At 55.9% G+C, this 15610-nt stretch overlaps 1 protein-coding gene across 1 annotated transcript in view; it reads left to right on the top strand.

The window, feature by feature from the left end:
• GCN1 (GCN1 activator of EIF2AK4) overlaps positions 1 to 14177 on the top strand; it is a 56520-nt gene extending 42343 nt beyond the window's left edge. Inside the window, exons 42-58 of the mRNA XM_037052237.1 lie at positions 70 to 212; positions 1268 to 1385; positions 1477 to 1692; positions 2772 to 2936; positions 4291 to 4452; positions 4722 to 4814; positions 5052 to 5195; positions 5293 to 5562; positions 5791 to 5904; positions 6365 to 6595; positions 8196 to 8389; positions 8491 to 8605; positions 10466 to 10562; positions 10941 to 11089; positions 11561 to 11668; positions 12781 to 12999; positions 13498 to 14177. Of these exons, the coding sequence (XP_036908132.1) occupies positions 70 to 212; positions 1268 to 1385; positions 1477 to 1692; positions 2772 to 2936; positions 4291 to 4452; positions 4722 to 4814; positions 5052 to 5195; positions 5293 to 5562; positions 5791 to 5904; positions 6365 to 6595; positions 8196 to 8389; positions 8491 to 8605; positions 10466 to 10562; positions 10941 to 11089; positions 11561 to 11668; positions 12781 to 12999; positions 13498 to 13623 (2664 nt within the window). The 3' untranslated portion in view covers positions 13624 to 14177. The remainder of the gene's footprint in view (positions 1 to 69; positions 213 to 1267; positions 1386 to 1476; positions 1693 to 2771; positions 2937 to 4290; positions 4453 to 4721; positions 4815 to 5051; positions 5196 to 5292; positions 5563 to 5790; positions 5905 to 6364; positions 6596 to 8195; positions 8390 to 8490; positions 8606 to 10465; positions 10563 to 10940; positions 11090 to 11560; positions 11669 to 12780; positions 13000 to 13497) is intronic.
• The last annotated feature ends 1433 nt before the right edge of the window (positions 14178 to 15610 follow it).

Below are 15610 nucleotides of genomic sequence, written 5' to 3'. Positions count from 1 at the left end.
AGTCCCGTCTCTTTTTGTGTCTGGGTGCCTGGGGGCGGCAGTCCTGACTGACCCGCCCCCTGTGTACAGGCTCTTGCTGATGAGAATGAGTTTGTGCGTGACACTGCGCTGCGTGCGGGCCAGCGGGTCATATCCATGTACGCAGAGACAGCCATCGCCCTGCTGCTGCCCCAGCTGGAGCAGGGCCTCTTCGACGACCTCTGGAGGATAAGGTGCAAACTCGGGCAGCAAGGCCTGGGGAACCCAGCTTTGCACTTGGGGAGCTTCTATTGAGAAATAAAGAGCAAAACGTTGCCAAGGAAATCTCAGCTTTTTCCAGACCCTCACTTTTGACCACTTGGTGATTCTCTAGTTTCCTGTAGCAGTGTCCTCATTCAGATTCTGTAAAAGCTTGCTTTTAGTCAGTCCTCTGGTTGTATTACAATTTAAATGCAAATACTTTTTAACCTGGCAAGTTTTCTTCTGGGAACTTAATTTAAGGACAAGTTTGGTCAAGTGTTTAAAGGTGTAGATAGAAGGATGTCTGTTGCAGTGTTGTTTATCATTTGAAAAACCGGAGGTTGGTTTAAAAAGGCTGCAGTACATCTGCACCGTGAACCTTTACTCAGCCGTTGCACAGAATGGCGTGAGACCGTTGTCCGCTGACACAGAAGGCTCCTTGGCCCGCAGCTGCCGGCACAGTGGCGCCTGTGCCGCGGGCTCGCTTCCTGCACTGTGTGGGGCGCGTGTCTCGGGCGCCTTGTGCAGGGTGTCACTGGAGTGTCAGGGTGGCTGCCTAAGTAGTGGGGGCTTGGGTGATTGTTTATATGCACTCTCTTTCTATATTTTTCTGTATTTTTGGAATTTTACATTTGTGACTATTGCTTTTTATGATTCTTAAACCTCACTTAAGTTGGAGAGAGATACCGTTTGCCTTCCGGGCCTCTTCTGGCACCTCTGGTCCGGGTGGTCAGCATTCCTGGTCTCCTGGTAGCGCTTCACTCTGTGCCGTGTCTGTCTTTAAAATAACTTCTTATAGAAGTTTTTGTGTTTTCTTTTGAATGGTACTTATTCTTTTCGTTACTAAAGTTCATGAGTAGAGAACTTGGCAAGAAAATTCATGGGAAGGTATAAAGAAATGACAATTGCCTGTAGCTCTTCTCCCCTTCCAAAATAGCCGCCTTGAATATTTCCGGTGCATTTCCTCACAGTCTCTTTGCCCGGTGCTTGGCTGAGGCCCGGACTGCCCCTTGCAGCTGGGTGATTCTCTGCTTGGTTTCCCTCTCAGGTTCAGCTCCGTTCAGCTCCTCGGGGACCTCTTGTTCCACATCTCGGGCGTCACCGGAAAGATGACCACAGAAACTGCCTCCGAGGACGATAACTTTGGGACTGCCCAGTCCAACAAGGTGCGTGCCTGGAGTCCCTTCTTTGTGCCGGGTGCTCACGCCGCAGGGGCTTCACCGCCCCGTGTTCTTTGTTCCTCTCTGCCGGCTGCAGGCCATCATCACTGCCCTGGGGGTGGACCGGCGGAACCGGGTGCTGGCAGGGCTGTACATGGGCCGCTCGGACACCCAGCTGGTTGTGCGGCAAGCATCGCTGCACGTCTGGAAGATCGTGGTCTCCAATACTCCCCGCACCCTGCGCGAGATCCTGCCCACTCTCTTTGGGCTGCTGCTGGGTTTCCTGGCCAGCACGTGTGCAGACAAGAGAACAGTGAGTCTCCTGGGCCTCGTTTCAAAGGCTAGGAAGACGGGTCTGCAGAGACTGGGAGAGCACCTCGGGTCCTCTGTCTAACAGGGGCATGTGTGTATTTCCTTGGTCAGCCAGCAGATGCTTATTAGGCAACTGCTGTGTGCTAAGCAGGGTTGTAAGACCAGGGATGTAATGGAGAAGAAAGGCAGCCACACTTCTTGTCCTCGTGGGGCTACAGTCTGGTAGAGGAGGTGGATGTTAATCAAATACACAAACAGGTGTATTGTGCAATTGTGGCAAGTGCTACATGGTGCTGCAAATGCTTGTAACAGGGACGCTTAACCCAGCTAGGGCATCAGGAAAGGCTTCTGTGAAGAAATGGTGTTTGAAGATGAAAGATTAGTAACCACTAACCGGGTGAGGAGGTGATAAAGGACTATTCCAGACAGAGGAAGTACTGCTTGAGATACAGGGGCAGGCTGTGCAAAGGCCCTGTGGTGGGCAGGAACATGCCAACAGTAGGGGCTGAGTCAAGGCCGGTGGGTCTGGAGTGAGAAGGCAGGCAGGACCAAGCATGGTGTGAGATGCGGCTGATGTGCTGGGCTGGGGAGGGCAGTGTTCACGTTGGGAGGAGGGGCCCAGCTCCGGCCGATGCTCACTTTTGTCCGTTACCTTTGGCCCACTCCCAACCCCTATCCCTGGCAAATAAACTGAGTATTTGGCTCTAAAGAAGTGTTTGCATGAGACCTCAGAGGAAATGAGTTTTTTCCTAAAGCATAGGTTCCATATTCATCTCCCCTTGGGCAAGGGCACAGGGTTAAGTGACGTCTAGGCTGCAGTTCTCAATCCAGGGAAACTGGCTCTCGACTAGAGAGCACATGCTGAATTTCCTGTTCATGTGAGGTGCCGGCTGTTGCTTTAGGTTGTGTAGGTGTGTGCGACAAACAGATCATCTCATTGTGTAGTGTTGTGGGGGCTCTGCAGGGGTAAGAGCATTTGGAGAAGTCAAGTCAGTGATTCGGATAAAGTCTAGGGGGTCCCAGGGCCCTTGTTCTGCAGTCTGCAGGGAGTTGATGTCCTGGCTTGACCTCTGCTGACAGATTGCGGCAAGGACGTTAGGAGATCTCGTCCGGAAGTTGGGGGAGAAGATCCTACCTGAGATCATCCCCATCCTTGAGGAAGGCTTGAGGTCTCCGAAGAGCGATGAGAGGCAGGGCGTGTGCATTGGGCTGAGCGAGATCATGAAGTCCACCAGCCGGGACGCCGTGAGTATCTTCCGAGGGCGCTGCAGGCCTTGTGCCTGCAGGTGACCTGACTCAGGGCTGCTGGGGAGGTTGCAGGAGAAGCTGCATCACTAGGGACACTTCACGTCACCCAAGTGAGAATGTGAAAACCTCACTCCAGAGGGCACTGCTGGCAAGCTGGCGGGGCCCCATGTGGACTGGAGTTTCCTGCCCCTTTGCTTTCCCATCGGATTTGCTGGCTGAGAACTAAATGATTTTGAGGCTTCGAGTGGCCTTTGGAAATTCGAGATGGTCTTTTCCTCACCATTCTAGAGGTTGCTCTCAATCCCTTTGTGTCGCTATATCAGTTCAGTTAAAATACGTGGTACCCTGTGCAGGGAAAGGGGGGCGCGCGTGTGTGTGAGGGGTGGGGAGCAGTGCGAGCAGAAAGGCTGTGCACTTGTTCTTACGAGCAGAGTAGATGAGGGGAAGTACCTGGCAGGTGGGAATGTATCGTCTCCAGCAATGGTACTGTTTCCGTAGTAGTTCAAGGGCTTTGGGGGTCCTTTTCACTGACCTTGCTTACTGTCTGAGGTCACTGATCCCTGAAACCTTCCTGAAGGGTGGGTTGGGTGTGTGCTCGGGCTCTCAGTCAGGAGGCAGGCACCGCAGTGGTGACGTGGTGGCTGGTCAGAAATGTAAGCATGTGTCCAGTAGCTTAGCCAGTATATCCTCATCGGATTTACTGGATCTGCCTCCTGTGTGTATCAGTATAAGTATTGTATTTGGGGGTTTTACTTGCATTTGGCAAAGAATACAGATCAGTTCTGTCACCAGTGAGTTGTGATTTCTTGAGCAGTTACTGAGTCCCCAAAGACCGAGGCCTTGCCAGTGGCAGGCCAACTGTAACTGGCCTTTTGGTTCACAGGGAGTTTTGCTCTGGTGGAACTGGTTACCAGGGCAACAGAGCTGTCCTTGGCCCCACGGTAGCCCCAGGACTCTATAGAGGAGCAAGTCTTTGAGTTTGACTTGAAGAAGAGCTTGGAGTTTTTCCAGAGGATAGGCAAAGGAATGAGTTGGGCGAGGGGAGGCGATGTCAGGCAGCCTCGCCTTAGGAAGGAGCTTGGAGTTCCTGTGGGGGATGGAGAGTATCTGGAGGACTCAGCTTAAAAATCCGGCTATTAACTATGAAGTCTGGGTTTAGACCCCTCACAGGTGGGTTACACACCCTCTCTGCTGTTTTGGATTTGCACGTTTTCCCAGGAGACAGCCAAGCTCAAAGAAAAGCTGTGGGGGTGGTCGTGGCCTAGCTGGGCCAGAGGTCCTGCCTGCCCGCCCTTGCGCGCTATGCCCCCCTGCCCCCACTGTGTCAGGTGCAGTGCACGTGCTGTTGCAGGTGCTGTATTTTTCCGAGTCCCTCGTGCCCACGGCGAGAAAGGCTTTGTGCGACCCTCTGGAGGAGGTCAGAGAGGCGGCGGCCAAGACCTTCGAGCAGCTGCACTCCACCATCGGCCACCAGGCTCTGGAGGACATCCTCCCCTTTTTACTGAAGCAGCTGGTGAGTGGGTCTGCCACACACCTACCAGCTTGGCTTTCTGTCTTTGTAGAAGCGAGACACAAGGGGCTTATTACGCCAAGGCAGCCGTGCTATGGGCCCCGGCAGGGTGGGCGTGGGAACAGCAGATGGGGTTCTGTGTTCTCCTTTGACAATGTGGGTGCAGTGCGGGAGGGAGGAGAGCGGAGAAGGAAGCCGATGGTGGCTGGTCCAGACAGTAGGGGTGGGACAGCAGCCAGCTCCTCAGTGTCCCCTCTGACCCCCCTCTGTAGGAGGACGACGAGGTGTCAGAATTCGCCTTAGATGGTCTGAAGCAAGTCATGGCCATCAAGAGTCGTGTTGTGCTGCCCTACCTCGTGCCCAAGGTAACTCCCGCCTGGTGGCAGTCCGCCTCTGGCCCAGAAGCTACAGTTGCTTCATTGTTCCTGGGCCTGCTGTGGAGACCCGTGCTGAACTCAGATATTGGGGGGAGGTGGGTGGTGGGTGCAGGATGCCCTGGAGTGGACACCGAGCCCTGAGCAGGGGGACACGGGCTCCCCCAGAGCCCAGTGCAGTGGGCACGGGTGGCATTTCTTGCATTGACGGCATTCGTCACTCTACAGCTGACAACCCCTCCCGTCAATACGCGGGTGCTGGCCTTCCTCTCATCTGTGGCAGGCGACGCCCTGACCCGTCATCTTGGCGTGATCCTCCCTGCGGTCATGCTGGCTCTGAAGGAGAAACTGGGGACTCCAGACGAGCAGCTGGTGAGTGTCAGGGCCTCTCCTGGTGGCCGGCGGCCAGCGGCAGTCCCATCCGGCCTCGTGGAGCTGAGCTCAGCCCCAGTGTCCCCTGTGGTTGTAGGAGATGGCCAACTGCCAGGCTGTGATCCTCTCCGTGGAGGATGACGTCGGGCACCGGATCATCATCGAGGATCTGCTGGAAGCCACCCGCTGCCCTGAGGCGGGCATGAGGCAGGCCGCCGCCATCATCCTCAACATCTACTGCTCCTGCTCGAAGGCGGACTACAGCAGCCACCTGCGGAGCCTGGTCTCGGGCCTGATCCGCCTCTTCAATGACTCCAGCCCTGTGGTCCTGGAGGAGAGCTGGGATGCACTGAACGCCATCACCAAGGTCAGGGCACTGGTGGCCCCACAGCCAGCTTTTGACTGTAGGCAGTTCCAGACGCTTACAAGACTACACTTCTAAAATGACCCCTGTAAAGCTATCACCTGGGTTCAGCGTCTCTCAGTTCATACTCCCACCTGCACCCTTCCCCCTGCTACGCTGTTTCCAAGTGGTCTCGACAGGGCTGTGCTTAGAGCTCTGACGGCCTCTCCGCTCTTCCCTGGCTTCCCACAGAAGCTGGATGCCGGCAACCAGCTGGCGCTGATCGAGGAGCTCCACAAAGAGATCCGGCTCATAGGGAACGAGAGCAAAGGCGCACACGTGCCAGGGTTCTGCCTCCCGAAGAAGGTGAGCCAGGGCTCGAGAGCAGGGTGCCGGGGGCCCACAGCTCCCCTCAGCCTTTGCCCGCAGGCCAGGTTGGCGAGGGGCAGCCGGGGCAGCTGTGCGCTAACCCGACAACAGTCCAGGTGCTCCTCTGCACCGTCACAGACTGTGTGTTCCTTCTCTGTGGCAGTCATAGGGGGACAGGGTTTGTGCCACCTTGGGTTCAGGCCGTGGGCGTAAGTCACAAAGGTGACAGCAGTGCGTGCACCCGTGTGACAGGCCTGGTGGGACTCTTATCTCCCAGTCACCATTCAGCCGTGACTATCCCCAGCTAGCTGCCTCTCCGGCTGTGATCCTGGCAGCCTGAATCAGTCCCTTGTGGAATTGTGGAGAGGGTGGTGACAGGAGCACCTTGCTTTGGAATCGCAAAGGCCTGGGCCCAGTGCCTTTGAGATTCGACTCTCACATGCGCTTCTCTTGTCAGGGAGTGACGTCCATCCTTCCAGTGCTGCGGGAGGGGGTCCTGACTGGCAGCCCGGAACAGAAGGAGGAAGCCGCTAAAGCTTTGGGCTTGGTGATCCGTCTGACCTCAGCCGAGGCCCTGCGGCCCTCCGTGGTTAGCATCACCGGCCCTCTGATTCGCATCCTGGGGGACCGGTTCAGCTGGAACGTGAAGGCGGCTCTGCTCGAGACCCTCAGCCTCTTGCTGGCCAAGGTGAGCAACTGATGGGCTCAATCCCTTGGTCCATTTGGATCTTAGAGAATAGATCTGTCTGCAGGAGACTGGTCCAAGGTGTCATGTGGCAGAGAGTGACAGCTTGCTGTGGAGAAATGGCATAGTAGAGGGTGTTAGGATCTTGGATTCCAGGCTCACACTACACAGTGCTCAACTGCAGGCCCACCTCCGAGGAGCCATGTGGCTGCGGTGACCGTGGGAAGGTCCTTAGCCTCTGAGCCTCCCTCCTCATTTACAGCTCAGAGAGCTGCCTGCTCGCGCCGGGCTGCGAAACGGGGCCCCGGAGGAAGTGATGTTGGCACTGCCTGGCACAGTCTGAGCACTCAATGCACACTTACTGCTCTTGTTTGAAGACCTGGTTCAAAGGAAAAAATCTGGGGCCATGTAAATACAACTAAAATGTTACTTGAGTATGTTTTCACTGTTATTCCATTCTTTCTCTCATAAAGGGAGAGGCAGAGAATCTGATGAGAGAATGAAAAGGAATTCTGAGAGCAGCTAAAGTAACTCTACTTTTTGCCAAAAGTGTAAGAAGCAAAGATCCAAAATATTAACCATTTCTGATGTTTTGGGGGGCAATAATTATAAGCCTTTTAGATTTTAAAAAAGGATAAACAGAACCAAGATTTATTATAAAAAATAATGAATAACTTGAGGTTTGGAAACAAAAGCGAGCTTAATGTTTTTAGCATTCTTTTTTTTTTCCTTTTTGAAGAAATGTGTAGGGAGCAACTTCCCAGCTAAAAATGGGGTTGTGAGCATCAGCCTCAATCTGTAGAAAATTGAGCCCTTTTTAAAAAATTAGGTATCATCTTCACTTTGCTTTCTTGCCTACAAATGGAGCCCTCCCCTCACAGAATTTGTCCCTTAGGCCACGGGTGTGGTGGTCCTCATAGGCGGATGGCTCCGGCCTCACATCCCTGCCGCCCCTGCTCCAGTGTGCCTCCCAGCAGGCTGCAGCCAGCTGACCCTGGGATTTCCTGCAGAGAGCTGTTCTGGCTTTCCCATTTAGCAATAAGGAGATCCTTAGTCTTGGACCTGTCTGCGCTTTGCCACTAGTGTACCTGTTTTTCTGTAGATGGACAGGGACTAAACTGGATTTCCCATGGAGGGGGCGCACATGTGTACGGGGTGCCTTTCAGAGGTTTGTTTCCTAGGACCGTGCTGGGGCCTAAATGTCAGGTGCTCGGTAGACGGCACCCGTCCTTGTGCACCCAGTTTGTCCCCGTCTTTGACCAGAACAGTTCTTCAGCAGTGCAGACAGCGCCTGCCTGCCTACTCTGTGACGCGTTCGGAGACACAGGCTCCGAGTCACTGGCCCGCGTGGACAGGTCTCCGCTGGGCCAAGCTGATGGCCCCCTTGGTGGTGGTGCTCTTCCCCCTCCCCCTGCTGCTTTTCCCCGTGCAGTGAAGGGCACTGAGAACAAGAGAGGGCAGAGCATGACCTGTCTACGCTTGGCTCTCCTGTCTCACGGGATGCCTGCTCCTAGCCCGTGCTGGTTTGTGACGTCACTTCTGTGCCTGTAGCATGCCTGGACTGCACCTCAGCCGTGCTGTTGGGGGTGGGTTTTTCCCACAGGTCGGGATCGCCCTGAAGCCCTTCCTGCCTCAGCTGCAGACCACTTTCACCAAAGCACTGCAGGACTCCAACCGGGGCGTGCGCCTGAAGGCCGCCGATGCGCTGGGGAAGCTCATTTCCATCCACATCAAGGTGGACCCTCTCTTTACAGAGCTGCTGAATGGAATCCGTGTCGTGGAGGACCCGGGTGTCAGGTGAGGGGCTGGCAGGGCGGTGCGGTGGCCAGGCCAGGCCTGTGGGGTAGGAGCGGTCGTGAAGGAGAGCGGGGGTCTCAGTGGGTGTGTTGGTTCTGCAGGGACACCATGCTGCAGGCCCTGAGGTTTGTGATCCAGGGAGCAGGGGGCAAGGTGGACGCAGCCATGCGGAAGAACATCGTCTCCCTCCTGCTGAGCATGCTGGGCCACGACGAGGTACGGCTCGGCACTGGTGGGCTCTGGCCTTCGGTTGGCGGCTCTGTTTTGCATTAGAAGCACTTGGTACAGCTGCCGGCTGGTCCATAGTCCTCGCCATTCCTGACATTCACGTTGTTCTTTATGGTTCACTGCCCTGTCATTGTTGGAGGGATGAGGTGGCAGGACTGATGGTGATGCTGTCTTAACATGTGGGTGAGGGAAGGAGGGTCCTCAAGTCTCAGGTTGCTCGAGAGCTTACTCTGTGATTATAAACAGGTCACTCTCCCTCTCTGCCCATTTCCCGTTTGTCAGACAAAGTTCCATTTGTTGGTTCAGAAAACACTTGCTGAGCAGGACTGAGCCCAGAGCTGAGTAACATGTGGTCACAGCCTTCAGGAAAACGTGTCTGGTGTCTGTCCCCGTGGGAGGTTGGAGCTCTGCTGGAGAGGGAGACACTTGCCTGGTCCACCCACACCCTAGTCCGTGGCAGAGTCAGACCCAGAGCCGGAGCCCAGCAAATCCTGGTTCTGTCCCAGTTCTGTGAGTGTAGCCAGCCCTTCCTCTCAGTCTGGAAGCGTTTGTTAACGACCCACTGGCTGCACAGCACCGAGGCAGGCCCAGCGGGGGCTGGGGCTGTGGGTAAGAATGTTCTCTTTCCCCTCTGCTGTGTGGCTGAACTTGCATCTGTGGGGCCAGTCTCCAGGGAAAGGCCTCTGGGCTCACGCGTGCACTGCATTGCGTGCCCTCACACAGGCTGGCGCTCGCTGCCGCCCCACCTGTCACGGCCCCTCGGGTCTGGTCTGACCCCCAGCCGCCACCTCTCTGCTTCAGTCCGCCTCCTCTGGGGCTCCCCAGGGAGGCTGTCTTCTTTGAGTCACAGTCAGTCAGGGTTTTTACAGGGCCCTAGACAGGGGAAGCAACAGTGAGTATTTAAGCCAATTTGCATTTCACCACAATGGAGCTGAAAATAGATCCTGTCGGAGAGAGTGGGCGTTAGAGAGAGCCAGCTTTAGCTCTGCTGGGCACCTGGGCTTCCGCTCGGAGCTCAGAGGCCCAAAGTGCCGGCAGACAGACCACCCTCCTCCCACTCAGAGTCCCCCCTGGGTCGAAAGTGGCAACCCAGGGTACCACCCTGACATTAGCCTCCCCACGGGTCGTCGAGTCCCTGGCTGGTTGTTTGGTTTGTTTGGGGGGAAGTGCGTCAGGTTGGCACTTGTTGTTACTGCAGCACAGAACCTAAAATCCACTTGCTCGTTGTCCCGTCATTAGCTGACTAGGGGAGCAGCTGTTTGTTAATCTGACTTGGATTTCAGCTGAAGATGCTTGGCCTTTACCTGTCTTATTGCGTTGATTAGTGGCTTCAGTGTGACTTCCTGTGACAAACCCCAATATAGGTGGCAGTGGCACACCAACGTAGAGAGATAGCAGTGATTCCTCTGGACACCCAAGATTGTTGGGGGGGTAAGAGCTCAAGGGGTTCTCCAGCTGGGTGGGCAGGGGCCTCCCCTCTCCATGCCCCTCCCTGCCTCTCAGGGCTGTTCATAGTACTTGAGATAATGTGTGAAGCATTCAGACTTTCTAAGAAGCAAGGTGCTACGTAAATGCAGTCATTACTGCTGCAGTAGTGGCGATTCCCAGGTGCCCACACGAGTTGCATAGCTAAGCAGCTGGGTGTGTAGTTTTTACTCTGCATCAGGTGGCATTTGTGGTGAGTGGCAGCCCCAGGTGGGCAGCAGGGGCACCAGAGCCTGGAGGAAGGGCAGCACTTTGAGTTCCTGAGTTGCTTGTCTCTCTCCGCCCTGGGCACTGTTGCCCAGGTGACCGCGGAGCTGGTGGGATGGCTGGCACCACTTTTCAGGCCCTTCTCTGCTTTGTCAGGACAACACTCGTATCTCCTCGGCCGGGTGCCTCGGGGAGCTGTGTGCCTTCCTGACTGAGGAGGAGCTGGGCACCGTTCTTCAGCACTGCTTGCTGGGTAGGTGTTTTGCGCACTGGGGACTTTGCATTTGAGCCTGTTGGCCCTGGGAGAGAGCCGCGGACATCTGTCTCCCCTTCCCCTCAGAGAGCATTCTGGCAGCTGGACTGCCCTCTTGGGACTCCAGCTGTTAAAGCAAAAGTTTCCAGTGCCCCTGTAGCCCTGAGTGTCTACTCGAAGGACACAGCTGGAAGTCTGAAGTGGTTTGCGAGAGCCTCTCCTTAACATGCCACTGTGGGCAGGGAGGCCCGCGTGCAGCGTGGACTGGCGTTCCCACCAGGATGAGTTGCCGCGCTAGTCTTGGAGGTGGGGCAGGCTCGTGGCTTGGAGGGGACATGCTGTGAAGTGCCGGTGACCCCAGTGTGTCCTTCCACTCAGCGGACATGTCTGGCATCGACTGGATGGTTCGGCATGGGCGGAGCCTGGCCCTCTCTGTGGCTGTGAACGTGGCCCCCAGCAGACTCTGCACAGGCAAATACAGCAGCGAAGTTCAGGACATGATCCTCAGCAATGCCGTGGCGGATAGGGTAAGGCTATGTGGCAGCCAGACCAGGCCGCCCCTCCCCCAGCCAGACAGGGCATCGCTGACACAGCACGGGGTGGGCAGCTTCCCTGGCTGGGTAGTCGGAGGCGTGGGTTCAAGTTTTACATTTGCTGGTAACTTGTTGTGCCCTTGGACTAGTAATTGCTCTCCCAGGCCCCAGTTTCATCATCTAAACAGAAAGTAGTTTGGGTTGAACCGTCTACAGGTCCTTTCCAGGGAGAAAGTCTCTGATCCCTGTTCCCAGAACCAGTGACGTAGACTTTGTTTGTCGCCTCCAGCCAGGGCAGCCTGTCTGCAGGAGTTGTCGAGGAGTCTTGGGTGTGGGGTCGGGTGGCTGCTGGTGCACAGCCGGGGGCCTGGGGATTCCTGGGGAGCGGGGTTGTGCCTTGCCCCGCTGCTCCAAGGAAGGAAGGAGCGGGATGCTGCCCTTTGCAGCCCTCTCCTCCCTCCACAGATCCCCATTGCGGTGAGCGGGGTCCGAGGCATGGGCTTCCTGATGAAGCATCACATTGAGACGGGAGGAGGACAGCTGCCTGCCAAACTCTCCAGCCTGTTCGTTAAGGTGAGTGGGGCCCACCCGGCCTATGGGCAGGCCTGTGGCCAAAGAGCATGCAAGTGAGCACTTGGACCGGCTGCTCGGGGAGTTCTCACTGGGGAGCCCACAGCACATCTCTGAGCCCTGAGGGACAGAACGCAGAGTGGCTGTGTGTGCATTTCTCCCAGCCTTTGTCAGATTCTCAAACAGACCTGTGACCCCAGCTGAGAATGAGTATTTTAAGCACTTTTCCCTGAGCATCCTGATTTTGTAAAACCAGGGACATACTTCCCTTTAGAGGGCGTGGCACTTGCTAGCGTGGCTGCTGTGGGGCATACACGCCGGAAAGCCAGGCAGTGGGGCCCCTGCAGCCGGTGTAACACAGCGCACTTCTCAAACGTTGTGCGCACAGTCAGGACCAGAAGCTGCATTTCAAGAGGTGTGACCAAGCTTGAGATTCTGCCTGTGTAGCCAGTTCCCAGGCAGTGGCAGTATTGCTGGTGCATGGACCTTGCTTTCAGCAGTGAAGTCCCGAAGGTTGGAGGCCCCCACCCTGCAAACCCCCAGATTCCTGCTGAGTGTTTTCAGGGGCTCTGCAGACATCACCCAGAAGGCAGCTCTTCATCAGCATTTGTTTACTGAGGGCCCACTGTACCCCTGGCTGGGCTGGACCCTGGAAGGATAGAGACAAACCAGGCAGGCGAGATCTTTAAGTTGGAGATGCACAGAGAGCCTGGGGGTAGTGGGCTAACCTAAATGGGGCTGTCAGGAGAGACCTCTGAAGGCTGACATTTGAGCTGAGACTGGAAGTGTGGATGCAGAGGAACCCACAAAGCAAGAATCTGGGGCAAGTACATCCCAGACAGTGGGGCCTGCCAGTGCAGAGGCCTGAGGCAGGAAGATGCATGGTACGTTGAGGAAGTGAAAGCCCGGCATGGGCTGAGAGTAGTAAGCAGAGGGGAAAGTGGCGTGAGATGAGGTGGAATCCCACCTTGTCACCTTCCCACGGGAGGGAAGGCATCAAAAGGGAGCAGTGAGGTCAGTTTCCGTGATGGAGAGAGTGTCGGGGGGAAACTGGGACTTCTTTGAGAAACAGACCCGATGTGCCTGCCTGAAACAGCCTGTGTGCCTCTTCACAGTGTCTGCAGAACCCATCCAGTGACATCAGGTTGGTGGCCGAGAAGATGATCTGGTGGGCAAATAAGGACCCGCTGCCTGCCCTGGACCCCCAAGCCATCAAACCCATCCTGAAGGCTCTTCTGGATAACACCAAGGATAAAAACACCGTCGTTAGGGCGTACAGTGACCAGGCGATTGTCAACCTCCTGAAGATGAGGCAGGGCGAAGAGGTGTTTCAGGTGAGAGCTTGGGCTGGAGCGCTCCCCGGGCCCTGGGGGTTCGTCCTGCAGGTCTTCTGCGGGACAGTGTCAGACGGCCTGCTCCTCCGTTCCCCCCTGTGTACGTGAGTGTGGACGGTCCGACTGTGACCCGGTGGCTGGTCTAGTGCCTGAGAACAATCCTTTCTTCCTGTTTTTGTCCAATTAAATGTCATGCGGCACCCAAACCTACGAAACATGTGCCAGCCAAGCTGCCCGTGGAAGCCCAGATCCCTGTTCGCTCAGCCCCGCGCCTGGGCCAGTGGTAGGGCGCTGCAGACTCGAGCCCCCACAGCTCGCCGTGTGGGAGTGCGACAAGCAGGGGTCTTGGCTTTCCCTGGGGTCCTCTGAGCGTGCTTGGCCCGGGCGCCCTCTGGTTCTGGTTCTGGTTCTGAGGTGAACACTCATTTTTGTCTTTGGTTGGAGAGACCCGAAGCCTTGTTTTCTGACCCCGCCCCCTTGTTTCCATCCTTTCCACAGTCCCTCTCCAAGATCCTGGATGCAGCCAGTTTAGAGATGCTGAACGAGTGCCACCGAAGGTCACTGAGGAAGCTGGCCAGCCAGGCCGACTCCACGGAGCCGGTGGACGACACCATTTTGACCTGAGGGGCCTGGGCCCATGGGAGCATCTCGGCTCCATCTCTTTGTTCGGTGTTTTCATTTTTGAAAATACGCGTGTTCCAACGGGGAGCTTAGGAGATGGCATTCCCAGAAAGTATTTTAATATATCAACAGACCACAGCCAGAGCCTTAAATCGAACCCACACATGACTGAAGACGGCCTCCTCCACCCTCTCCCATCCCTCTGGAGCGGAAAGAGCAGGTGGGGGAGCCTCGCCAGACGGAGGCCCAGAGCCGATCGTCCCGGCCAGCACAGCTGGCCAGGCCTCTGCTTCTTCTGGGCTTGAGCTCTGGTTCCAGAGCCAGCGCTGCCAGCCTGTGGCCTAGATCCTGAGTGGGGCACCAGACTGCGTAGGTTTGCCCAGTGTGGTGTGTCTTGGTGTGGCTTTTCCATGTTGTGTGGCCCAAGTAGATCTGACCTGCCAGGTGAAAATGATACTCCTGATGCCTTGGAGTTCACAGGTCGGGGAAGGGTGCCAGGTTTAAAGGCAGGTTGTTTGAAGGAGGAATGTTTAATAAAGGCTTTGATTAAATCTTGACATAAGCCGATTTTTAAAACTGTCCCAACACCCATTAAACATGAGGCTTCCTGCATCAGGGAAGGCAGGCTGGCGGCTCTTTCATTAAGCAGTGGTAACACTCTTTCTCTGGGTGTTCTCGCTTCCTGTCAGAAGTCGTGTAGGTGTCTGTAGACGTCTCTGTGCTGGGGTCGGTCTGGAAAGGTGTGCAGACAGGCCTGCAAACCTCACCTGGTGTGGAGAATGAGCCACTTCCCTGCTCTGTCCTGACTCGGGTGGGGGGGGGGGGCGGGAGCTTCTGTAGCCAAGCTTCGAAGAGCTCGCTGTGCCCTCTGCAGAGTGGGAACCCCATTCCTGCAGGCGGAGGACTTGCAGAGGAAGTCAGAGTGGAGCTCAGCATCTGCTCCTTTATGAATGACTTCCTTCCTCCTGGTTCTTAGAAGGCTCGTGATCCCTGTGTCCTGTCTGGTGGCACACGCCCTGCTGGGCTTAGTGACGCCAGTTTTTCTGGGCTGTTTCCCTGGTCACAGTCCGAAATAAACCTCTATTAAAACTGTGGATCGGAGCTGTAAAAGGAAGAAACGTCAAACGTGGTGGTAGCGAACTCCCTTTGTAAAAGGTCTAGAGTACCGTACCAGAACCAGCCAGGCTTTGCTTATTGCTAATGTGGCGGAGGTAGAAAGCCCTGTGACTCAGCACTTCTGGTGGATAGGACAAGGTGACCTCCTAAGATATTTCTGATGAAATTCTTGCTTTCGATGCCTAAGCCTCACATGTCACAGGACTTTCTATTTCCTTGCAGCAGGCCTGGTCTCAGCTGGCTCAGCGTACTTGTAGAGTCCCAGTGCTGGAAGGGGCCTCGAGAGCTCAGCCGGGTCAGTCTCCATAGCCACAGTGGCCAGTGGTTTCTGCTTTTGGTAGCCACAGCAACTGTAACTGTTCCCTGCTTCTGGGATGCAGATGGTCATCTGTGTCCTCCCGGCTGCCTGGGGCATATGTCTAGCAGGCTGTCTGCGTATGTGGTTGGCGCTGCCGGTTAGCCGTGGGGAGGTAGGTGAAGTTTCGGGGTGAGGGGCTACAGGCTAGGAACCTCTGTTAAGCCCCTGTGGTGGTCTTCGATGCCACATTGGGAGGGGCACCTGAGGTCCTTAGAGGTGGGAGACATTTCACAAAATCTAAAGGAAAAACGCCAGGTTCCAGTTCTAGAAACTGGAGGAGGACGAGTGCTCTCTGTTCAGGGTGGGTGGGTGACTCGAGGATCCCGGGCATGGTTAGTTGCATTCCCTGAGTCTGGAGTAGGGGTGCAGGCCCCCAGGAAGTGAGCTCTGAAGGGCTGCCCTGGATGCGACAGTGGAGCCATTGGGAGGGCCTGGTCAGCCTGGACCAAACACCCTGGAGGAACTGGCGCCTGGCACCAGAAACAGTGCTGCCCGCCCTGGTGGTTGGTATGGCTG

This window comes from Sturnira hondurensis, unplaced genomic scaffold (genome assembly GCF_014824575.4).
Source record: "Sturnira hondurensis isolate 20B ecotype Veracruz unplaced genomic scaffold, ASM1482457v3 Scaffold0007406, whole genome shotgun sequence".
Taxonomy (NCBI): domain Eukaryota; kingdom Metazoa; phylum Chordata; class Mammalia; order Chiroptera; family Phyllostomidae; genus Sturnira; species Sturnira hondurensis.
Note: the sequence above shows the minus strand (reverse complement) of the source record. Positions and strands in the feature narration are given on the sequence as shown.